This window comes from Geotrypetes seraphini, chromosome 5, assembly GCF_902459505.1.
Source record: "Geotrypetes seraphini chromosome 5, aGeoSer1.1, whole genome shotgun sequence".
Classification (NCBI taxonomy): domain Eukaryota; kingdom Metazoa; phylum Chordata; class Amphibia; order Gymnophiona; family Dermophiidae; genus Geotrypetes; species Geotrypetes seraphini.
The window spans coordinates 334799-359694 of NC_047088.1; the positions used below are offsets into that span (position 1 = coordinate 334799).

A 24896-nucleotide genomic window follows, 5' to 3' on the forward strand; every position below is an offset into this window, starting at 1 on the left:
AGAAATGTTGGATGTGGTGGTGGAAAGGGGACAGATGAAGAACAGAATTAAGTGTAAGCCTCATATCTTTTCTTTCTATTTAAACCACTGTACTTTGTTTTGGGTACTTTTCTTTAATGTTTTTATAAACAGTGTACTGTACAGGATCCGAGTTACATACAAATTCAACTTAAGAATGGTTTAAAAAAGGAACTCGTACTTAACCCAGGGACTGCCTGTATACTGTTACCTACAATCACTTATGTAAGGCTTGTTTTTTTGTGTATGGAAATATATACTCTACCAATCCAAGAAAACAACTCTGAGCAAATTTACTGTCCAGTACCATTTTAACACATATTCCTATGTGTCACACCTCCATCCACTGCCATATTCCTTTAAAAAAATCTAATCTTGACGCATTAAATTTTTCACTATGGAGTCCCTCAGTTTCTCTTTAGATTGCTTCAACATATTTTTTTGTTTCCTTAGAAAAACCAGAGATCAAATATAATAAAGGGGAAATCAGAAAAGAGTGCACTATATATCAAACAGACTGACTTCAATAAGAGATACTGTCTACAGAGAGTGATCAGTACATATATAGTACGCTCAGAGATATGAAACTTAAAATGGAAGGCTGAAAAGCCACCTTTGCAATAAGAGTTCACCTTCCAGTCATTGCGATTCGTGTATGTTTGATCACTCTCTGAGACTTGATGGAACAATGTATCTAATGCTAATTCAATAAATAGTTTCAAAAAATGTTTCGACAAGCTCTCTTTCATATGTCTAAATGCATCAAAGTCCATAGTATGCAAAGAAACGATGTCAAAGTTGATTGAATATAATGAAAAATTCACTTAGCTTGTGACAGTAATTTGAGGGGTCCCAATGCGGCCCCGTTTCGGAATCTGCTTCAGGAGACCCAATACGGATTATCGTAGGTATTTCATAACAAGTTTAAAAAATCTTAAATATACAATCATGTCACTGTTGAATGTCCATGCTTACTATGATGACCTAATCTGAAAAACAAAAAAATGTGCTTTAAGCATAGAAACATAGAAGATGACGGCAGAAAAGGGCTACAGCCCATCAAGTCTGCCCACTCTGCTTACCCACCCCCTGTCTATGCCCTAATGACCCAATTTCCTTATCTTGACCCTCGTAGGGATCCCACATGGGTATCCCATTTATTCTTAAAGTCTGGCACGCTGTCTGCCTCGATCACCTGCACTGGAAGCTTGTTCCAATGATCAACCACTCTCTCTGTGAAGAAATACTTTCTGGTGTCGCCATGAAATTTTCCGCCCCTGAGTTTGAGCTGGTGCCCTGTTGTGGCCGAGGGTCCCTTGAGAAAGAAAATATAATCTTCCACTTCGACACATCCCGTGAGGTACTTAAATGTTTCGATCATGTCTCCCCTCTCCCTACGTTCCTGAAGAATGTAGAGCTGTAATTTGTTCAGTCTCTCTTTGTACGAGAGACCCTTGAGCCCTGAAATCATCCTGGTGGCCGTCCGTTGAACCGATTCAATTCTGCGCACATCTTTACTGTAATGTGGCCTCCAGAATTGCACACAGTTCTCCAGATGAGGTCTCACCATGGCCCTGTACAACGGCATTATGACTTCAGGCTTTCGGCTGACGAAACTTCTATTGATACAACCCAATATCTGCCTTGCCTTAGATGAAGCCTTCTCCACTTGATTGGCAGTTTTCATGTCTGCACTGATGATTACTCCTAAATCTCGTTCTGCTGAAGTCCTAGTTAAAGTTTCTCCATTCAAGAAGTACGTCCTGCATGGATTTCCGCTTCCGAGGTGCATCACCTTACATTGCTTAGCATTGAAGCCTAGCTGCCAGGTTGAGGACCAACTTTCCAATGTAAGCAGGTCCTGCGCCATATAATTCTGTATACTGCATTCACTTACTATATTACATAGTTTGGCGTCATCGGCGAATAGTGTTATTTTACCTTGAAGCCCTTGAGTCAGATCCCCTATGAATATGTTGAAAAGGAGTGGACCCAGGACCGAGCCCTGTGGCAATCCACTGGTCACCTCCGATGTTTTAGAGAGGGTACCATTAACCACCACCCTCTGTAGTCTGCCACTCAGCCAATCATTGACCCATGCAGTTAGTGTCTCTCCTAACCCCATCGATTCCATCTTGCTTAGCAGTTTGCGGTGTGGGACACTGTCAAAAGCTTTACTGAAGTCCAGGTACACGACGTCCAAAGACTCTCCCAAGTCCAACTTTCTTGTTACCCAGTCAAAGAAGCTGATGAGATTGGATTGGCAGGACCTACCCTTGGTGAATCCATGCTGACTGGGATCCCGAAGATTCCCTTCATTCAAGATCGTGTCCAATTTGCTTTTAATTAGTGTTTCCATGAGTTTGCACACTATTGATGTGAGACTCACCGGTTTATAATTCGCAGCCTCTGCCCTGTAACCCTTTTTATGTAGAGGAACGACATTAGCTAATTTCCAGTCCAGGGGAACTTTCCCCTTACTTAGGAAGAGATTGAATAGCTCAGCCAATGGTTTCGCCAGGACATCGCTCAATTCTCTGAGCACTCTTGGGTGCAAATTGTCTGGTCCCATGGCTTTGTTCACCTTGAGTCTTGCCAGTTCACTGTAAACTTCACCTGATGTGAACTTAAAATTCTGAAACGGATCTTCTGTGCTTCATAGAAACATAGAAAAATAGAAAATGATGGCAGAAAAGGGCTATAGCCCACCAAGTCTGCCCATTGCAATTAGCCTCCCCCCAGAGTTCATTCCCTTAGAGATCCCAAATGAGTATCCCATTTCTTCTTAAAATCAGTCACGCTGCTGGCCTCAATCACCTGCAGTGGGAGTCCATTCCAACGCTCCACCACTCTCTCGGTGAAAAAGTACTTCCTGGAGTCGCTATGAAATTTCCCTCCTCTGATTTTCAGCGGATGCCCTCTGGTTGTTGAGGGTCCCATGAGACAGAAGATATTATCTTCTGACTCGATACGTCCCGTGATGTATTTGTACGTTTCAATCATGTCTCCCCGTTCTCTTCTTTCTTCAAGTGAGTACAGCCACAATTTTTTTAGTCTTTCTTCGTACGTGAAATCGTGTTGCCTTCAACTGCGGACCGTGTCCCGGTGCCTCACAGGTGAAGACTGAGCAGAAGTATTCATTCAGTAGTTCAGCTTTATCGGAATCTGCTTCCACGTAACTTCCATCCGGTCTTCTAAGGCATACTATCCCGCCTGTGTTCCTTTTTCTGTCACTAATATACCTGAAGAAGGATTTGTCCCCCTTTTTAATGTTTTTTGCCAGAATTTCTTCCACTCGAAGTTTTGTCTCCCTAACTACCATTTTGACCGCTGTAGACCTGGTCCTATATTCTACTTTTGCCTCTCTTTTCTCCGTGCGCTTGTAGGAGAGAAACGCTTTTTTCTTCTCCTTAATGAGGTGCGAGATCTCCGCGGTGAAACATTGGGGTTTATTGTTTCTTTGTCGTTTATTTACTGATTTTATGAAGCAACTAGTTGCTTCATGTATGGTTGATTTCAGTGTTAACCACTTAGCTTCTACATCATCGGTCTCCGCTTGGTCCTGCAGCGTCTGTTGGACGAAATCTCCCATGCGTGTGAAGTCTGTGCCCCGGAAATTGAGTACCTTTTTTTTCGTGTTTGATCTAGGGAAGCCTTTCCTAAGGTTGAACCATACTATGTTGTGGTCGCTGGAGGCTAGCGTATCTCCTACTGAGACGTCTGAGACGCTTTCCCCGTTGGTGAGTACCAGGTCGAGGATCGCCTGGGCCCTAGTGGGCTCCGTTACCATTTGTTTGAGACGTGCTCCCTTTATGGAGGTTAAGAGCCTCCTGCTACCTACCGCTGGTTGTCGCTGAAAATGAGTTCCAGTCTGCAAACGGGCATATTGAAGTCCCCTAGCAGTACAGCTTCTCCTCGTAGAGTGATATTCTCTATGTCTTCAATTAATTCTGCGTCCATGTCTTCCAGTTGTCTTGGGGGTCTGTATACCACACCTAGATACAGACATTTTTCTCTGCCTCTTGCCAGGTTTACCCAGAGGGACTCCCCGGTGTACTTGACATCTGTGATCCTGGTGGTTTTGATGTCCTCTTTAATGTATAGAGCTACCCCCCCTCCTAACCTGCCCTCTCTGTCCTGACGAAGTAGATTGTAGCCCGGTATAGCCATATCCCACCCATGTGAGTCTGTGAACCAAGTTTCAGATATTGCCACCACATCTAGGTCGGCATTCCTTATTTCAGCCTCCAATTCTAGAATTTTGTTATCTAAACTGTGTGCATTGACATACATGGCCCTCCATATCTTGTGTTTGCTAAGTCCCTGTGAGGCGTATCCTACCCAAGTCGGTGTGACTCCCAAAGAACTGTTTGCAATGTGGGTACTTACCTTGGACATGGAAGCGGAGTTTCGACTCACCTCATCAGGATAATTCCTTTCTGTACTAATATGTGAATGGGTACCCTCCCCCGACTTACCTAGTTTAAAGCCCTGTGAAGCAGGCGGGCTAATCGGTGTCCGAAGACATTCTTACCCCTACTGGTCAGATGGAGTCCATCTGGTCCCTGAAGTCCTTGTAGCGCTTCCCCATGGTTTAGGAATCTGAAGTTCATATCCCGGCACCATCCCTGTAGCCACTCGTTCGTCCTCAGGATACGTTGTGGATTAAGCTTTATACCCACACTCTAATGCTGTATTGCAATTCTTACTTGGCGACGCTTGCGGAAAAGGGGAAAAAAACACCAAATATGATACATACCAATGCTGAATGTCAGGGCTCACTCTGAAGGTTTCAACTGACAAAGGGACGCTATCTTTCGCGAGGTTTTTTAAAACAAATGAGAAGGCGGCTCTCTTTACGTTGTGTTTGACTTGATGACATCAACTAAATTAAAGATAGCGTGATGAGCTTCTGTAGCTGTCAAACCGAGGCAGTGGTATGAAGGAAGAAAAAAAATGCTCATAATGCCATACCTGTCAGCATAGCTATTGCTAGCAATCAGCATTTTCAGTTGGCATAACTAATGTCAGCAAACGCCTATGGGAAATTATATCAATCTGACTCTAGAATGTTGATGCAGAATTCTGTGCTCCTGCACAGAATTCACATACATAAATCATCCAGTCAGACTGGATTGTTTATCAAGAAGATAGGCTGCTTGAATGGGACAAAGAAGCCAGAGACTAATCCCATCTATCATGCCTGCAAGTATCACACCCTTCTTATCAATTAAACTAACCATTGTTTCAAACAGTTTACAAATTCTAAACAGAAAGATACTGGGAAATACAATAGTTTCTATATTCAGAATAAGATTCCAAGCTATAAAAGCCTCCTCTCTGCAACACACATGAATCTATCTCTTTCTCTGTCTATCTCTCTGTTTATCCTGCTCTTTATCTCTGGAACTGGAATCTTACACCATCACCCCATCCCCCTTTCTCTCTCTGGCTCTCCCTGGAACTTCACGCTTCTCTGTCTCTCTTTTCCTTTGGACTCTGTAAGGCAGGGAAATTGCTTTGCTCTTTCCTTAATTTTAATGCTTAAGTGTAACTTTTATGAATCTTACTTTTCTGTAAGCCTATTTCTATAATATATTCTTTATGCAATCACCTCTGGCTGTGTTTCTTATTTGATTCTATTCCTGGTGAATCTTCGGTGAGGGAATTGAATCTGAGACCTGGCATTTGTAAGGGCGCCTAACATAACCCCTACAGTCCTAACATTGTGGGGCCATTACAATCCTTACAATACCTACAGAACAAAAGTGGATTTACACTCTCAATACGCTGCACCCACATGGTCTCAACAATGAAATAGAGTGGTTAGCATACCTTTGAAATACTCTGTCCCGGCAACATAAGACTGTATTTCTGTAGGTTTGGCATTATGAGCATTTTTTCTTCCTTCAATCCACACCGGATGCTTAAAACACATTTTTTGTTTTTCAGATTAGGCCATCATAGTAAGCATGGACATTCAGCAGTGACATGATTGTATATTTGAGATTTTTTCAACTTGTTATGAAGTACCTATGATAATCTGTATTGGGTTGCCTGAAGCAGATTCCGAAACGGGGCCGCATTGGGACCCCTCAAATTACTGTCACAAGCTAAGTGAACTTTTCATTATATTCAATCAATTTTGACATCGTTTTTTTGCATACTATGGACTTTGATGCATTTAGACCAGTGGTCTCAAACTCAAATCCTTTGCAGGGCCACATTTTGGATTTGTAGTTACTTGGGGGGCCGCAGAAAAAATAGTTAATGTCTTATTAAATAAATGACAATTTTACATGAGGTAAAACTTTTTATAGTTTATAAATCTTCCCCCCCCCCCCGAAGGACTGCATGTTCCCCCCTTCTTTGCAGCATCCTCCAGCTTCTCCCCTGGCCTCCCAGTCTTAGTTTCAGCTAATTACCGAAGCTTGCAGAGAGGATCGCAGTGTTGTAGCGTTCCTTACAAGCTGCTATCGGCCTCCGCAGCATGTTCCCTCTGCTGCGGTCCCGTCCCGTCCTCTGACGTCAGGGGCAGGATCACAGCAGAGGGAACATGCTGCTGAGGACAATGGCAGCCTGCAAGGATCGCTACAGCACCAGCAATCCTCTCTGCAGGTTGGAGTAATTATCTGAAGTTAAGAGCGGGAGGCTAGGGGGGAAGCTGAAGGATGGCGTAAAGAGCGGGCAGCACTAGTACAAATAGTACTAGTACAAACAGCGGGCCGCACAATAGTACCTGGTGGGCCGCATGTGGCCCCCGGGCTGCGAGTTTGAGACCACTGATTTAGACATATGAAAGAGAGCTTGTCGAAACATTTTTTGAAACTATTTATTGAATCAGCATTAGATACATTGTTCCATCAAGTCTCAGAGAGTGATCAAACATACACGAATCGCAATGACTGGAAGGTGAACTCTTATTGCAGCCTTTCTTTTTGAGTTTCATATCTCTGAGCGTACTATATATGTATTGATCACTCTCTGTAGACAGTATCTCCATATTTTCCGGCATCAAATAGATTCTCATCATGCTAGGACCATTTGCTTTGCTGTTACTGCCTCTACTCTTTGGAATACACTGCCCCTTAAACTCCAAATTGAACATACTTCTTTAAGAAGGTATTTGGATCGCCTAGATGATCCCTACCTTAATCTGCCTTGAATCTTAGGAACTTTGTTCCCATTTGCTCCACAGAAATGGCACATCACACATTGTCTTATCTCCTTTTGGCACTCGCTTTCCCGTCCTTTGTTTCCTATGTTTTAATATATATTTGTCACTCTTCCTTGCCATTATTTGCATTTGATTATTGTAACCTAGTTTTATCCTTGTTCTTTATTCTTTTTCTCCTTTTGTCCTCATATTTTGCATTTTGTAAACCACTTAGTTGTTTGATTTGCAATATATTAAATAAAGTTGAACCTTGTTTCTTACAGGTGTTTCCAGAATTTGCTGCTGCTCATTCTAATCTAGCTAGTGTTCTGCAGCAACAAGGAAAGCTACAAGAAGCACTGATGCATTACAAGGAAGCAATCAGGTAATGAGATTTTTTTTTCAAGTTTGTCCAAGTCCAGTATTTATATATGAATGAATTATTTTTAGCCCCTGGCTTTTTCTTTGTCATTCAAGGTGATTTAAGTTCAGATTCAGTAAATGTTTCCTTGTCTCTAGAGGAATTAAAATGTACATTTGTACCTGAATTAGTAGAGGGTTAAGTGATTGGACCAGAGTTAGATAGAAGGAGCATCACTGAGGTTTGATCTGTGGCATCCCTATTTCACTACCCTCTGAAGAGCTGCCTGTTTACGCCTTCAATAACTGACTTCATGGAAACACAATATGCTGTTATAATTAATATATATTTTATTAACAATCAGTAACAGGTTACAAGAGCAAATCTTTACAGCATATGGAGCTGACAGATAGTATGCCTCAAGCGCTTGAGTATACCTGGATGTCTGTCCTCCCTTATAGCCAAAAGAGCTATCTTTTATATTCTTCTGATAGCCCTGGCCCACGTTGGTGCATGTTACATTTTACATTCTCATTGGTTACTTACAAATGTTTATCAGTTGGTTAACATTATCTTGTGCCATGCTGTGTCATACTGTACTCACGCCCTGTTTACTAAAATAACTATCTATTCCCGTCAAATGTCATTTTAATATCAATTCATCAATTTTGAGCAAAGGGTCCAGTAAGGCTCCGCCCATTACAGGATGTATCTTACAATTGAGGTATTTTTATATTCTTGGTCAGGACATGTCCTCATCCTTATGTTCACTTCCCTGTTCTTGTGTCACTACAGCAGATGTGGTACCAGTAGCCATGTAAAAGAATAAGTTTTGCTTGACTTGCTTATTTTAGCATAAGTTTCGCTTGGCTTGCTGATTTCAGCAAACATAGATTGTGCAAAGGCTGACAGCTTTAGTCAGAGCATTCTCAGCCATCTTAGGCCTTTAGTAGTGTTTATTGGCCTATTATTCTGGGGGATTTTCAGGGGGTTTGACAGTCTGGTAATGAGATGAATCCACTTTTAGCATTTTTCTCAGTTTGACAAACATTCGAAAAATGTCAGCTAGATATAATTGTAATATTTTTATTACTATCTGTAATCTAGGACACACACACAGAAATAAGGCATGATCAGTTTTAAAATGATAGAACATTTACTCTGCACTTTGCAGTCCTCAGGATATTACTGGTAATTTTAACTATGGTGAGTTGTTTTCACTGATTTCAAAAAGGTTTCAGGAGATGTAAAAGCAAACTTGGATTTGACTTGTTTTTTTTTACATTGATTCCCCCATCAGCAGTAAGTGAAACTGAGATATGATAGAGACTTATAAAATCATGAAAGGCATAGAGAAGGTGGAGAAGGACAGATTCTTCAGACTAACAGGGCCAACAAAAACAAGAGGGCATTCAGAAAAATTGAAAGGAGACAGATTCAAAACGAATGCTAGGAAGTTCTTCTTCACTCAGAGGGTGGTGGACACCTGGAATGCACTCCCAGTGGAGGTGATAGGGCAGAGTACAATATTGGGCTTCAAAAAGGGATTGGATGACTTCCTGAAGGAGAAGGGGATTGAAGGGTACAGATAGAGGGTAACTATACAGGTACTAATGAATAGGGAATAAAGAAGGTAAGGACTTACAGGTCACGAACCTGGGGGACCGCCGCAGGAGCGGACTGCTGGGCACAATGGACCCCTGGTCTGACCCAGCAGAGGCAATGCTTATGTTGTCTTCACCTCTAGTTTCATAGAGGAATTAAGATCTTCACCCGTATACCTATACAGGACTCTCTCTCTCTCTCTCCTCCCTTATCACCTCTGCTTTAACAACTGGGCTGCTATTCCACTGATGTCTAGGATCTCTTCTTTGAACAAATAGTCTCTCCCCTTTAATTCTTTCTTTGACCAAAGAAAAGAAGTGAAAGGATGCCTCCTTGCAGAAATAATGGGTAAAGGGGGTGGGATGTGATATACAGTCTGTTATCCCAGGACAAGCAGGCAGGTATTCTCACTAATGGGTGACATGATCCAACGGAACCCCGATGCGGACACTTCTTTGAAGAAAACTCGAAGTTTCGAGTCGCCCGCACCGCGCATGCGCGAGTGCCTTCCCGCCCGATGCACCGGGCGTGTCTCCTCAGTTCTTACTTTTCCGCAGAACCGAGAAGTCCGTCTTCGACTTTCTGCGCAAAGTTCCTTCACTTGTGCCTTCTAAGTCCTCGGTTTTAATTTTAATTGATCGTAATCGCTGATTTTCATCGTGTTTTATTGTTAAAAAAAAAAAAAAAAAATTTTCTTCGTACCGTTCGACCGGGCAGGCCATGTGGCCGCAGCCCCGCGGCTTCGATCTTGTGGCGGAGCTTTTTCGGCCTATGTCCCGGCCTATCACCTGGATTTAAAAAGTGTGACAAGTGCCAGTGCGCGATTTCGCTAACGGACCCTCATCGACACTGTGTTCGGTGTCTCGGGCCTGAACACATCCCAAAATCGTGCCGGCCTTGCTCCACACTCACCGCACGTGCTTTCAAGCGCCGTTGCGTCCTGTGGGAATCGCTCTTCATAGAATCCTCGACGGAGCCGTCGACCTCAAAGGGACCTGTACCTTCGACATCATCCGCAGCTCCACAGTCTTCCACCTCTGCGGTGCTGAGTCTCATCAAGCCCGCCTCGTTTGTCCCGGCTCAGACTCCAGTGCCTGCTGCGATGCCTTCTTCAACCTCCTCAGGTCAGGCAGCCCAGCAGCCCATTCCCCCCGTCGTGTTGAAAATGCCCAAGGCCTCGAAGTCCAAGCACTCACACACAGCTCCGAACGCTAGGCCCGCGCAGATGGTCCCATTTCAGTTGCAGATCCATCCTTGCCGGCCTCGTTCCAGACCATGCTACAGAAGCACTTCATCGAGCTCTTTACCACGATGGGGCCTCCAGCCTGAGCACAGGGAGGCCTCCCTTGAGGTCGAGCCGTCTCCAGTGCCCCAGTGGGGAACACACTCTCAACAGGGAGCAGAGTCTCTGCGAGTGTCTGGTCTGGCAACAATGCATGCATCGCAAGGAGCAGAGTCTTTGCCCATGCCACCTCTGGAACAGATACACTCGATGCAAGGAGAAGAGTCTTTGCGAGTGCCTCCGTTGGAGCCGATTCATTCAGTGCAAGGAGCAGAGTCTTTGCGAATGCCTCCATTGGAACCGATCACCCCGACGGGGTTCAAGCCTCTATGGCAGCAACCCCTGCTTCGATCGACCGCTTCCAACCCCATCCACTACCTGGGGGCCTCAACGAAGCCTGCCTCACCCCGTCCATCAAGACCAACCTCTCTACACCGATCGAGGCATTCCTCGAGGCATTCATCCAGGCACGCCTCGCTTCGGCGGAAACAGGCATACCTGGACTATTCACCTTCACTGATGCCAGAACTCGAGGACACAATAGGATCCTTCTCATCATCTCAATCCCTGTCCTCAGCGGAACCGGAAGCCTCAACCTCATTGAGCCCATCACAGAGCCAGGCAACGGCAGACCAACTGTCCTTCTCCTCGTTCCTCCGACAGATGGCTGAGGACATGGACATACTATTGGACACGGGTTCCAAATTCTCAAAGGAATACCTGGAGACTATGCGCCTCCCTCAACCACCCGCTGAATCCCTTAAGCTTCCGTTGCACAAGTTTCTGGACCAGACCTTCGCTCGATGCCTCGAGACACCTTACTCCATCCCCGCTGTCCCGAGTAAACTGGACACCAGATACCGCATGGTCCATCGCAAAGGGTTCGACAACTCTCAACTCTCTCACCAGTCCCTGTTGGTGGAGTCATCATTGAAGCGATCCCATCTCTCCCAGGTCTACACCGCCGTCCCGCCTGGCAGAGAAGGAAAAACCATGGACCGATTCGGCAGGAGAGTGTACCAGAACTCCATGATGGCCTCGAGAGTTCTGAACTACAACTTCCACTTCACAACATACTTGGAGTTCCTCCTATCGGTATTCCAGAAGTTTATGCCCTACGTGGACACGAGGGCACACTTCGAGTACCAAGAAGCACTGGCCTCGCTATCCCAGCTCTGGGTACAGTTGATGCAGTCCTCGTACGATGCCTTTGAGTTTGCGGCTCGGGCAACAGCGTGCTCAGTGGCCATGCGCCGGCTGGCATGGCTGAGGACCATCGACATGGACCCCAACCTCCAGGACAGGCTCGCAAATGTTCCCTGCGTTGGCACCAACCTCTTCAACGAATCCATCGAGGCGGTGACCAAGAAGCTATCGGACCATGAACAATCCTTCCAGTCCATCCTACGTCCGAAACCCACGCCTGCTCCTCCTCGCCAGCCTTGCCCGCCGTTGGTATACCAGCGGCGCTACCCTCCAAAACAGGCTCCCCCCAGCAGACAGCCTGTGAAGAGAGAGCACCCGCAGAAACACCAGCATAAGCCTCAGCCACCGGCTGCACCTAAGGCCCCCCAGCCCTTTTGACTGTCTCAAAGAGGACATTTCCTCCATCGTCCTCCCTTTCTCAGTAAATCCACCCATCGGAGGCCGCCTCCTTCATTTCTACCACCGATGGACGACTATCACCACAGACCTCTGGGTTCTCTCCATCATAAAAGAAGGATACTCCCTTCAGTTCCACCAAGCTCTTCCAGAGCACCCTCCGAGAGTATCCTTCCAACTTGACCCAGACCGCCCTTCTTCTTCAGGAAGCTCAGGCCTTGTTACAGCTGGGGGCTGTCGAACCGGTCCCCCAGGACCAACAGAACAAGGGGTTTTACTCCCGATATTTCCTTGTTCCAAAGAAGATGGGCGACCTGCAACCCATCTTGGACCTCAGGGTACTCAACAAATATCTGGTCAAAGAAAAGTTTTGCATGCTGACCCTGGCATCACTGTATCCCCTCCTCGAGCAGAACGACTGGTTATGCTCTCTGGATCTCAAGGAGGCCTACACTCACATTCCAATTCATCCAGCCTCCCGTCAATATCTCAGATTCAGGGTGGGACACCTTCACCTCCAATACCGAGTGCTACCCTTTGGCCTGTCCTCATCACCTAGAGTCTTCACCAAATGCCTGGTTGTGGTGGCCGCAGCACTCAGGAGCCATGGCCTCTAGGTGTTTCCTTACCTGGACGATTGGCTCATCAAGGATTCCACATCTCAGGGAGCCGCTCTCATGATCCAGAAGACAATTTGGTTACTGCAACATCTGGGATTCGAGATCAACTTCCCCAAATCCCACCTACAACCTTCCCAGATTCTTCCCTTCATTGGAGCGATTCTGGATACTACCCAACTCAGAGCATTCCTCCCGCCCCCACGCAGGGATGCTCTCCTTCATCTATGCCACTCAGTATCCTGTCGCACGTCCATCTCAGCGAGACAAATGATGGTCCTTCTAGGCCACATGGCCTCTACAGTTCACGTGATTCCGCTTGCCAGACTTCACCTCAGGATTCCCCAATGGACCCTGGAATCCCAGTGGTCCCAGACGTCCGACCCTCTGACTCGCTTCATCTGGGTCACTCCTGCTCTACAACAGTCGCTTCGCTGGTGGATGCTCTCCTCCAATCTATCCAGATGCTTGTTATTCCACACCCCCAACCACCAAAAAGTCCTCACGACCGACTCATCGACTTATGCCTGGGGGGCCCACCTGGACGGCCTCCGCACCCAGGGTTACTGGACCAGCACAGACCGACAGTGCCACATCAATCTCCTGGAACTCAGGGCGATCTTCAACGCTCTCCAGACCTTTCAACATTTCCTTCGCGACCAGGTTGTCCTCATTAGCACAGACAACCAGGTCGCAATGTACTACATGAACAAGCAGGAAGGCACGGGATCGGCCTCCCTCTGCCAGGAAGCTCTGAAGGTGTGGGATTGGGCAACTCGCAACAACACCTTCCTCAGAGCGTCTACATTCAGGGGACGGACAATGCCTTAGTAGACAGCCTGAGCCGTCTTCTGCAACCTCACGAGTGGACACTCAACACCAGCCCCTGCATCATGTCTTCTCTCTATGGGGGACGTCTCAGCTAGACCTCTTTGCAGCCCCCCACAACTTCAAACTGCCTCACTTCTGCTCCAGGATCTACACCCCTCAACGCCTCGAGGCAGATACATTCCTCCTGGACTGGACGAATCGCTTTCTATATGCGTTTCCTCCATGTCCTCTCATCCAAAATACTAGTCAAGCTGAAGTCAGACCATGCCACCATGATCCTAATTGCTCCACGGTGGCCCAGATAACCTTGGTACTCCCTTCTACTTCAACTCAGCAGCAGGGAGCCATACCTTCTACCAGTCTTTCCATCTCTGCTTACACAGCATCAAGGATCTCTACTTCACCCCAACCTGCAGTCTCTACACCTGACAGCTTGTTCCTCTCAACGTAACCCTTCTCCAGTTTTCTCAACCTGTGAGAGATGTCCTGGAAGTTTCAAGGAAGCCTTCTACTAGACAATGCTACCACCAAAAGTGGACTAGATTTTCTGCTTGGTGTTTTTTTCATCATCATGAGCCACAACACTCCTCCTTGTCTTCAGTCTTGGATTATCTCTTGCACCTTTCCCACTCTGGCCTCAAGTCTACATCGATACGAGTCCATCTTAGTGCAATTGCTGCTTTCCATCAGCCTCTTCAAGGGAAACCTATCTCTGCTCATCCGGTGATTTCCAGATTAATGAAAGGACTCTTCCATGTCAATCCTCCCCTCAAACCACCTCTGGTGGTTTGGGACCTCAATGTGGTTCTTTCTCAGCTTATGAAACCTCCATTTGAACCTCTTCACAAGGCTCACCTGAAGTATCTCACTTGGAAAGTGGTGTTCCTCATTGGCCTCACTTCTGCCCGAAGAGTCGGTGAACTACAAGCCTTGGTTGCGGGCCCGCCTTTTACAGTATTCCATCATGACAAGGTGGTTCTCCGCACACACCCGAAATTCCTCCCTCAGGTTGTCTCAGAATTTCATCTCAACCAATCCATCGTCCTGCCAGTGTTCTTTCCGAAGCCACACTCTCACTCTGGAGAATCTGCTCTTCAAACTCTGGACTGTAAGCGTGCTTTGGCTTTCTACCTAGAACGCACCAAACCTCACAGATCTGCTCCTCAACTTTTCATCTCCTTCGATCCGAACAAGTTGGGACGCCCCGTTTCCAAGCGCACCATCTCCAACTGGATGGCGGCTTGCATCTCATTCTGCTTTGCCCAAGCTGGATTGCCCCTTGACAGAAAAATCACAGCCCACAAGGTCAGAGCGATGGCAGCTTCTGTAGCCTTCCTCAGATCAACTCCGATTGAAGAGATTTGTAAAGCTGCCACTTGGTCCTCGGTTCATACCTTCACCTCACACTATTGTCTGGATACCTTCTCCAGACGGGATGGACAGTTTGGCCAAACAGTACTACAAAATCTATTCTCCTAAGTTGCCAACTCTCCCACCATCCCATTCTGGTTAGCTTGGAGGTCACCCATTAGTGAGAATACCTGCCTGCTTGTCCTGGGATAAAGCAATGTTACTTACTGTAACAGTTGTTATCCAGGGACAGCAGGCAACTATTCTCACGTCCCACCCATCTCCCCTGGGTTGGCTTCTCTGCTAGCTAGCTGAACTGAGGAGACACGCCTGGTGCATCGGGCGGGAAGGCACTCGCACATGCGCGGTGCGGGCAACTCAAAACTTCGAGTTTTCTTCAAAGAAGCGTCCGCGTCGGGGCTCTGTTGGATCATGTCACCCATTAATGAGAATAGCTGCCTGCTGTCCCTGGATAACAACTGTTATGGTAAGTAACATTGCTTTCTTGTTATTCATGTGTTCTCAATTTGTGATTTCACTTATCCACAGTTGTATGCATTGTGGCCGCTATTTGCACCATGTGTTTAAATGTTTGTGGTCTTCTGACCATAGAAAAAAGCTTTATTTCCTTTCACTTTCATGTTGTGGTTTTGACTTTCTTTTCAGAAATGGCCACCAAACATAAGAGAGTATGTTACTAGCATTGCAGGTAGAGCTCCAAAGAGAAAGAAGCATGTTGTGTCTGAGTGCCAAAATAATGGTGTTTTAGACAGGCTTTGTCCTGGCAAGTCTGTACCACTACACCTGTCCCATGGTCAGACCACCACCTCATTGAATTCCAACTCCCATACGAAACTACCCCAGCCCCGCGGAAAGACCCTACCCCACCCACCCAACGTCAGCTCCCTAATTCAGTCAACCCTTCAGTCATGGCCGCAGGCATTCGCAATCTAAACAAAACCTGCACCCAACATCTCCACTCTATTGACCAAGCAGCCTCCACCTGGCACTCCAACATCCAATCCCTCTATAACAGCCTCACTCAGACAAAAACAACACGAATAACCACTAACAAAACACCTGCTCCCTGGTATACCAGCGACCTCCGATCCATAAAAAGATCACTGAGGAAAGCAGAAACAAATTGGATCAAACACCCAAATTCAGAAACCAAAGCTCACTGGGAAAACACATCTGTAACCTACAAAGCTACCATCCTAGAAGCAAAGAAAGCCTACTACTCTCACATCCTACAAACAGTTCTTTGGGAGTCACACCGACTCGGGTAGGACACGCCTCACAGGGACTTAGCAAACACAAGATATGGAGGGCCATGTATGTCAATGCACACAGTTTAGGTAACAAAATTCTAGAATTGGAGGCTGAAATAAGGAATGCCGACCTGGATGTGGTGGCAATATCTGAAACTTGGTTCACAGACTCACATGGGTGGGATATGGCTATACCGGGCTACAATCTACTTCGTCAGGACAGAGAGGGCAGGTTAGGAGGGGGGGGTAGCTCTATACATTAAAGAGGACATCAAAACCACCAGGATCACAGATGTCAAGTACACCGGGGAGTCCCTCTGGGTAAACCTGGCAAGAGGCAGAGAAAAATGCCTGTATCTAGGTGTGGTATACAGACCCCCAAGACAACTGGAAGACATGGACGCAGAATTAATTGAAGACATAGAGAATATCACTCTACGAGGAGAAGCTGTACTGCTAGGGGACTTCAATATGCCTGATGCAGACTGGAACTCATTTTCAGCGACAACTAGCGGTAGCAGGAGGCTCTTAACCTCCATAAAGGGAGCACGTCTCAAACAAATGGTAACGGAGCCCACTAGGGCCCAGGCGATCCTCGACCTGGTACTCACCAACGGGGAAAGCGTCTCAGAGGTCTCAATAGGAGATACGCTAGCCTCCTGCGACCACAACATAGTATGGTTCAACCTTAGGAAAGGCTTCCCTAGATCAAACACGAAAACAAAGGTACTCAATTTCCGGGGCACAGACTTCGCACGCATGGGAGATTTTGTCCATCAGATGCTGCAGGACCAAGCGGAGACCGATGATGTAGAAGCTAAGTGGTTAACACTGAAATCAACCATACATGAAGCAACTAGCCGCTTCATAAAATCAGTAAATAAATGACAAAGAAACAATAAACCCTAATGGTTCACCGCGGAGATCTCGCACCTTATTAAGGAGAAGAAAAAAGCGTTTCTCTCCTACAAGCGCACGGAGAAAAGAGAGGCAAAAGTAGAATATAGGACCAGGTCTACAGCGGTCAAAATGGCAGTTAGGGAGGCAAAACTTCGAGTGGAAGAAATTCTGGCAAAAAACATTAAAAAGGGGGACAAATCCTTCTTCAGGTATATTAGTGACAGAAAAAGGAACACAGGCGGGATAGTACGCCTTAGAAGACCGGACGGAAGTTACGTGGAAGCAGATTCCGATAAAGCCGAACTACTGAATGAATACTTCTGCTCAGTCTTCACCTGTGAGGCACCGGGACACGGTCCGCAGTTGAAGGCAACACAAAGCACAGAAGACCCGTTTCAGAATTTTGAGTTCACACCAGGTGAAGTTTACAGTGAACTGGCAAGACTCAAGGTGAACAAAGCCATGGGACCAGACAATTTGCACCCAAGAGTGCTCAGAGAATTGAGCGATGTCCTGGCGAAACCGTTGGCTGAGCTATTCAATCTCTCCCTAAGTAAGGGGAAAGTTCCCCTGGACTGGAAATTAGCTAATGTCGTTCCTCTGCATAAAAAGGGTTGCAGGGCAGAGGCTGCGAATTATAGACCGGTGAGTCTCACATCAATAGTGTGCAAACTCATGGAAACACTAATTAAAAGCAAATTGGACACGATCTTGAATGAAGGGAATCTTCGGGATCCCAGTCAGCATGGATTCACCAAGGGTAGGTCCTGCCAATCCAATCTCATCAGCTTCTTTGACTGGGTAACAAGAAAGTTGGACTTGGGAGAGTCTTTGGACGTCGTGTACCTGGACTTCAGTAAAGCTTTTGACAGTGTCCCACACCGCAGGCTGCTAAGCAAGATGGAATCGATGGGGTTAGGAGAGACACTAACTGCATGGGTCAATGATTGGCTGAGTGGCAGACTTCAGAGGGTGGTGGTTAATGGTACCCTCTCTAAAACATCGGAGGTGACCAGAGGAGTGCCGTAGGGCTCGGTCCTGGGTCCACTCCTTTTCAACATATTCATAGGGGATCTGACTCAAGGGCTTCAAGGTAAAATAACACTATTCGCCGATGATGCCAAACTATGTAATATAGTAAGTGAATGCAGTTTACAGAATTATATGGCGCAGGACCTGCTTACATTGGAAAGTTGGTCCTCAACCTGGCAGCTAGGCTTCAATGCTAAGAAATGTAAGGTGATGCACCTCGGAAGCGGAAATCCATGCAGGACGTACTTCTTGAACGGAGAAACTTTAACTAGGACTTCAGCAGAACGAGATTTAGGAGTAATCATCAGTGCAGACATGAAAACTGCCAATCAAGTGGAGAAGGCTTCATCTAAGGCAAGGCAGATATTGGGTTGTATCAATAGAAGTTTCGTCAGCCGAAAGCCTGAAGTCATAATGCCGTTGTACAGGGCCATGGTGAGACCTCATCTGGAGTACTGTGTGCAATTCTGGAGGCCACATTACAGTAAAGATGTGCGCAGAATTGAATCGGTTCAACGGACGGCCACCAGGATGATCTCGGGGCTCAAGGGTCTCGCGTACGAAGAGAGACTGAACAAATTGCAGCTCTACATTCTTGAGGAACGTAGGGAGAGGGGAGACATGATCGAAACATTTAAGTACCTCACGGGACGTGTCGAAGTGGAAGATGATATTTTCTTTCTCAAGGGACCCTCGGCCACAAGAGGGCACCAGCTCAAATTCAGGGGCGGAAAATTTCATGGCGACACCAGAAAGTATTTCTTCACAGAGAGAGTGGTTGATCATTGGAACAAGCTTCCAGTGCAGGTGATCGAGGCAGACAGCGTGCCAGACTTTAAGAATAAATGGGATACCCATGTGGGATCCCTACGAGGGTCAAGATAAGGAAATTGGGTCATTAGGGCATAAACAGGGGGTGGATAAGCAGAGTGGGCAGACTTGATGGGCTGTAGCCCTTTTCTGCCGTGATCTTCTATGTTTCTATGTTTCTACAGATAGTCCAAGCTAGATCCAAACAACTGTTTGCCCTCACAAACCAACTCTTCACCAACGCCCAAGGTAAAAACCACAACAACCCAACAGAACTTGATAGTGAGATCCTTTTGGATTTCTTCCAGTCTAAGATACAAACAATTTGTGATAATCTTGACGCCACCACCAGCACCAAACCCCACCAGCACATCCCCAACCTAACCCAAATACCCCATCCTCTACCACTCTCCCCCAACTTCATCTGTCCACCCAAGCTGAGGTTCTCAACATCCTGAGAGAACTCAAACCCTCCAGCACCATCCTCGACCCCTGCCCATCCAGCCTCCTACTGTCCACAGAAGACGCCATAGCAGTATCTATCCTCCCTATCATTAACTCTTCCCTCTCCATGGGGACAGTACCTCTCAGCTGGAAGTCGGCTATTATCAAACCCATCCTCAACCCTAACGAACCCGGCAACTACCGCCCAGTCTCCAACTTCCCATTTGTCTCCAAACTCCTTGAACGAATAGTGCTCCGCAGACTACACCCTTTCATTGAAGAACAAGCTGCCCTGTTCCCTGCACTGTCTGGCTTTCGAAGAGGCCACAGCACAGAGTCGGTACTCCTGGATATCATTGATGACAGCTGGTCAATACTCGACAAAGGCGATGATGCTCTACTAGTCCTACTTGACCTCAGCGCTGCCTTTGACACTGTTGACCACCTCCTCCTCCTATCCAGACTCTATGACCTTGGAATCAAAGACTCTGCCCTCCAATGATTCACCTCCTTCCTTCACCATAGAACCCAAACAGTCCTACTAGGGCCGCACAAATCTAACCCTAAGCCTATCAAGTACGCCGTTCCCCAAGGCGCCCTTCTATCCCCCCCTCCTATTTAACCTCTACATCAGACCTGTCATTGATATAGCCCAAAAATACAACATTAAAATCCACTCCTACGCCGACGACATCCAGCTGCTCCTCCCACTAGGCGAAAACCGATCATCCCAAATCGCCAACCTCCAACACTGCTTCTCTGAAATGAAAACCTGGATGACTAACAACAAACTACAACTGAACGCCTTCAAGACCGAACTTTTATGGATCAGGAAAAAAAGCACCAAATACACACTGTTTAATTCCAGAAGTTGAGCATTATCTCCACAATGAAAACCTTGTATTTAAGGTGTTGCTGATTTTGGATAATGCACCAGTACACTGTCAGCAAGACCTGGAAAATGCACACCCTGATGTTGAAGTTCTCTTCATGCCTCCTAACATAACATCCCTCGTCCAGTCCCTTGATTGGGGAATAACAAAGGCTTTCAAGAGCTACTACATGCAAGAGCTGTACAGCAAGGCATATGAAGAACATAAGAAGCGCCATCTCCGGATCAGACCTTCGGTCCATCTAGTCCGGCGATCTGCACACGCGGAGGCCCTGCCAGGTGTATACCTGGCGTAATTTTTAGTCACCCATATCCTTCTATGCCTCATAAGACATAAGAAGTTGCCTCCGCTGGGTCAGACCAGAGGTCCATCGCACCCAGCAGCCCGCACCCGCGGCGGCCCAGCAGGTCTATGACCTGTCAGGTGTTCCTTGACTTAGCCCTATGATCCCCCTTTTTCTTCTATCTATACTCTTCCTAACTTATCTCTACTTTTATCTGTACCCCTCAATCCCCCTATCGTTCAAGAATGTATCCAATCCTTCATTGAATCCCTGTAGCGTGCTCTGTCCTATCACAATCTCCGGGAGCTTTAGATGCTGACCAGGAAATCACCATGTTTGATTACTGGAAGACACAGACAATATGCAATGTAATGTAATAGACTATGTTGACATAGTCTTGGGTGAAAACCAAAATAAAACTGCAGTAAATGTACAAGGTGCAGAAATTTATTCAATAAAAGTCATAAAATCATATATAAAAACATCAAAAAAATGATTATATCCAAAAAATGGTTCTGGTTGTCATGCGTACCAGACCCAACATGGTCCGTGTTTCAAAAAACACTTCTTCCTCAGGGGTCCAAGATGTTCAGAACGTAGGAAGCTTTAGACAGGAGAGCCTTTCAGCTGGAGATTTTGTACAATTCTAATCTAATCTAATCTAAACCTTAGGTTTGTATACCGTATCATCTCTACATTCGTAAAGCTCGACACGGTTAACAAGAGTTAGGGTAGAAAGGAACTCCAGTGGAGGAAAGAGGCAAAATGAAGAGAAAATTTAGAAGACTAGAATAACCAGAGAGGGAGGAGGAGTTACATTTTTAAGAATAACCAGGTTTTCAGAGGTTTACGGAAGAGTTGGAGGGAGCTCAGATTCCTAAGAGGGGAGGTAAGGTTGTTCCAGAACTGAGTGATTCTGAAAGGGAGGGAAGAACCTAGTTTTCCTACAAGTGAAACGCCTTTTAGAGAGGGAAAGGAAAGTTTCAGTTTTTGGGTGGATCTGGCAGAATTGGGGTTAGGAGTTCCAAGAAAGAGGAATGAAGGGAGGGAGAATACCGTGTAGGATCTTGAAAGTGAGGCAGGCACATTTGAAGTGGACTCTGGAGATAATCGGAAACCAGTGGAGCTTGGATAAAAGTGGTGAGACATGGTCGAATTTGCTTTTTGCGAAGATAAGCTTAGCAGCAGTATTCTGAATCCGCTGGAGTCTTTGAAGGTTTTTCTTTGTTAGGCTAAGGTAGATAGAGTTGCAGTAGTCCAGTCTGGAGAGGATGGTGGATTGGACTAGGACGGCAAAGTGTTTTTGATGGAAACAGGATCTCACTTTTCTCAGCATGTGAAGGCTGAAGAAACATTTTTTTACTAGGGAGTTGAGGTGTTCGTTGAAGGAAAGTGTAGAGTCAATGATGACTCCCAGAACTTTACTAGAATATTCAAGAGCAGAGTGGGGCCAGAGGACAGTGGGATGGAGGTGGGCAGTTGGTCCAATTTTGGGCCGAGACAGAGAAGTTTTGTTTTAGATTCGTTCAGTTTCATCTGCACAGTGTGGGCCTAGGATTGAAGGTTCGATATACATGAGGATATGTTCGCCGAGAGGTTGGTGAGGTTCCGGTTGGTCTCGAGGAGGACAAAGATGTCGTCTGCGTAAGTGTAGAGTGTTTCAAGGGGGGAGAGATGGAGGAGTTTAAGGGAGGACATATAAATGTTGAAAAGGATAGGAGAGAGAGGTGAGCCTTGCGGGACTCCACAGATCGGGTTCCGGGGGAGGAAGAAGTGCCCTTCATGTTGACTATGTAGGAGCGGGAGCGTAAGAACCTCGAGAACCAGTCAAGGACTGTGGAGTTTATGCCTATCTCGGTGAGTTGGTAAATTAGAATATCATGATGGACAAATCAAAAGCTGCAGAGAGGTCGAATTGAAGAAGGATGGCGAACTTGTTGTGAGAATGGAGATATTGAACTTTTGAGATTAAGGAGGTCAGAAGGGATTCGGTGCTGAAATTGGGATGGAAGCCATATTGATAGGGTTGAAGAATGGTGAATTTCTCAAGGTAGGAAGATAGTTGAGTGGATATGATGGACTCTAGCATCTTGGTAAGAAGGAGAATGTTAGCTATTGGACAGTAGGTGGATGGTGTAGAGGGGTCAAGCTCAGGTTTTTTCAGTAGTGGGGTTAAGGAAATATTGCCCATTTCAGGGGAGAAGAGACCCGAATGGAGGGCGGAGTTTATGAGAATGGTAAGAGATGAGATAGCCTGAGGGGGAGTGTTCTCGTAGAGGTAGGAGGGGAAAGGATCCAAGGTACAGTTGCAGGATTTCAATTTGAGGCAGAGATTATAGACCAGGGATTTGGAAACAAGTTCGAAGGAAGACCAGGATCTGTCTGCTGGGATAGGATAGGAGTCTGTTGGGATAGGGTTGGGGTCAATTGGAATCAGAGATTTGTAGGAGATTGCAGGTGGGAAGGAGCGCCTCAAGGTGGAGACCTTATCGTTGAAGAACTTTGCTAGAGAATCGGCTGAGGGGGAGGAGGTTTCATTTGGTTCTTTATACCCTACGTACTGAACATTTTTGGATATAAGCATTTTAAAAATGTTTTTATATATAATTTTATGATTTTTATTGAATAAATTCCTGCACTTTGTACATTTTTTGCAGTTTTGTTTTGGTCTTCTGCTTTGCATCTTCACTTCAGTTCCTGTTGGTTTGTTTTTTGTTTTGATATAGTCTTGGGTGGCATCTCACAGGCTATTTTGAACAATTAAGAACATAAGAATAGCCTTACTGGGTCAGACCAATGGTCCTTCTAGCCAAGTATCCCGTCTTTATGGAGGCCAATCCAAGTCATAAGTACCCAAATAGTAGCAGCATTTCATGCTACTGATCCAGGGCAAGAAGTAGCTTCTCCCATGTCTTTCTCAACAGCAGACTATGGACTTTTCCTCTAGGAACTTGTCCAAACCTTTTTAAAAACTAGCTACATTAACAATTCTTACCACATCCTCTGGCAATGTGTTCCAGAGCTTAACTCTTTTCCAAGTGAAAAAATATTTCCTCCTATTGGTTTCACAAAAGTATTACCTTATTTTTCACACTATAAGACACACCTAGGTTTAGAGGAGGAAAACAAGAAAAAAAAATTTTCTGAACCACACGATGTACTAATATATTTACTAAAATATAGCAGAATAATATTTCAACCATGTAAAGTCAACAGTGGTATTAAGAACCATCATCACTTGTCATTAACAAATGAGGAGAGACTTTAAATTCAAGCACTCTTCTAGTTTTCTAGGCTCTGCATTCAGCTCCCCTCCCTGCCAGGCTCTGTACCCTGTTCAACCTCCCTGCCCTGTCCCCTGTCCCCCCTCTGGTGGTCTAATAGTAGTCCAAATGAAAATTGGCTAACACTAGTTCTCCTGGAGGAAATGTTTGGAATAAAAAGACTTTAAATAAAAAGACTTTGAATAATGGACATCAGTATGAGCCCTTCAGATTGCACATGAGGAATTATTGGCTCAGGCAATAAATCATTGGTGACTAGCACCAGACCTAAGTCTAAATGAGAACTGCCTCATACATCATGTTGTCCTATTTTGTGTATAATCAAAAAAATGTATACTTTAAATCACTTGCAAACATTTACTCCAGGAGAAAAATTGAAAAAACTCAAAAGATATATGAGAAAAAAATACTAAAGCAAAAAATGAATGAATTATCTCCCAAAACGTGATAAAGTATCTCCCAAAATGGTATATCTTTTTGAGTTTTTCAATTTTTCTCCTCAATAATTCCTCGTGTGCAATCTGAAGGGCTCATACTGATGTCCATTATTCAAAGTCTTTTTATTTAAAGTCTTTTTATTCCAAACATTTCCTCCAGGAGAACTAGAGTGTTAGCCAATTTTCATTTAAATTATAGTTTGGACATTATTGGCAACAAGGTCCGAAGGGTTCTATTATTTGAGCTGTTTTTGGTCTAATAGTAGGCCAGGACAGGAGGGATCTGTCCCAGCCGACTAACAATTTTTTACCCCCCCCCCCCATACATTTTTTCACCTTTTTAAATCTTGACAGCAGCCATTCAGGGAGCAGCATGGGCCCAGGATGAAGCAAAAAAAGCTTGCTCCTGCCTTACGCACCCTGGCCGTGAGATTTGAAGCAGCCGTCCAGCAAGGGAGGGGCTCAGCGTAGGGAAGAAGCATGGAAAGCTTGCTCCTGCTGATACACCACTGGACCACCAGGATTTAAAAAGGCGAAAAAAGGTATACAGTGCTCCCCTGGTCATTTGCGGTCTGTGGTCCAGGTCATTCGCAGTATTTTCCAACTGCAAAGGGGAGGCAGAAGAGGGTAACTGGAGAGGCAGGAGAGGGTAGCCGGAGCATCGGTGAGTGAAGGGAATCACTCGCGGTATGCTCCGACCGCCTCTTCCTGTACTAAAGT

The 24896-nt window shown here is 45.8% G+C and overlaps 1 protein-coding gene across 4 annotated transcripts in view; it reads left to right on the plus strand.

Annotated features, from left to right (window-relative positions):
• Positions 1-24896, plus strand: part of OGT (O-linked N-acetylglucosamine (GlcNAc) transferase) — a 569231-nt gene that overhangs the window by 145284 nt on the left and 399051 nt on the right. For all 4 annotated transcript variants that reach the window (XM_033944283.1, XM_033944281.1, XM_033944282.1 and 1 more), the window contains one exon: positions 7459-7559. In XM_033944283.1, the coding sequence (XP_033800174.1) occupies positions 7459-7559 (101 nt within the window). The remainder of the gene's footprint in view (positions 1-7458; positions 7560-24896) is intronic.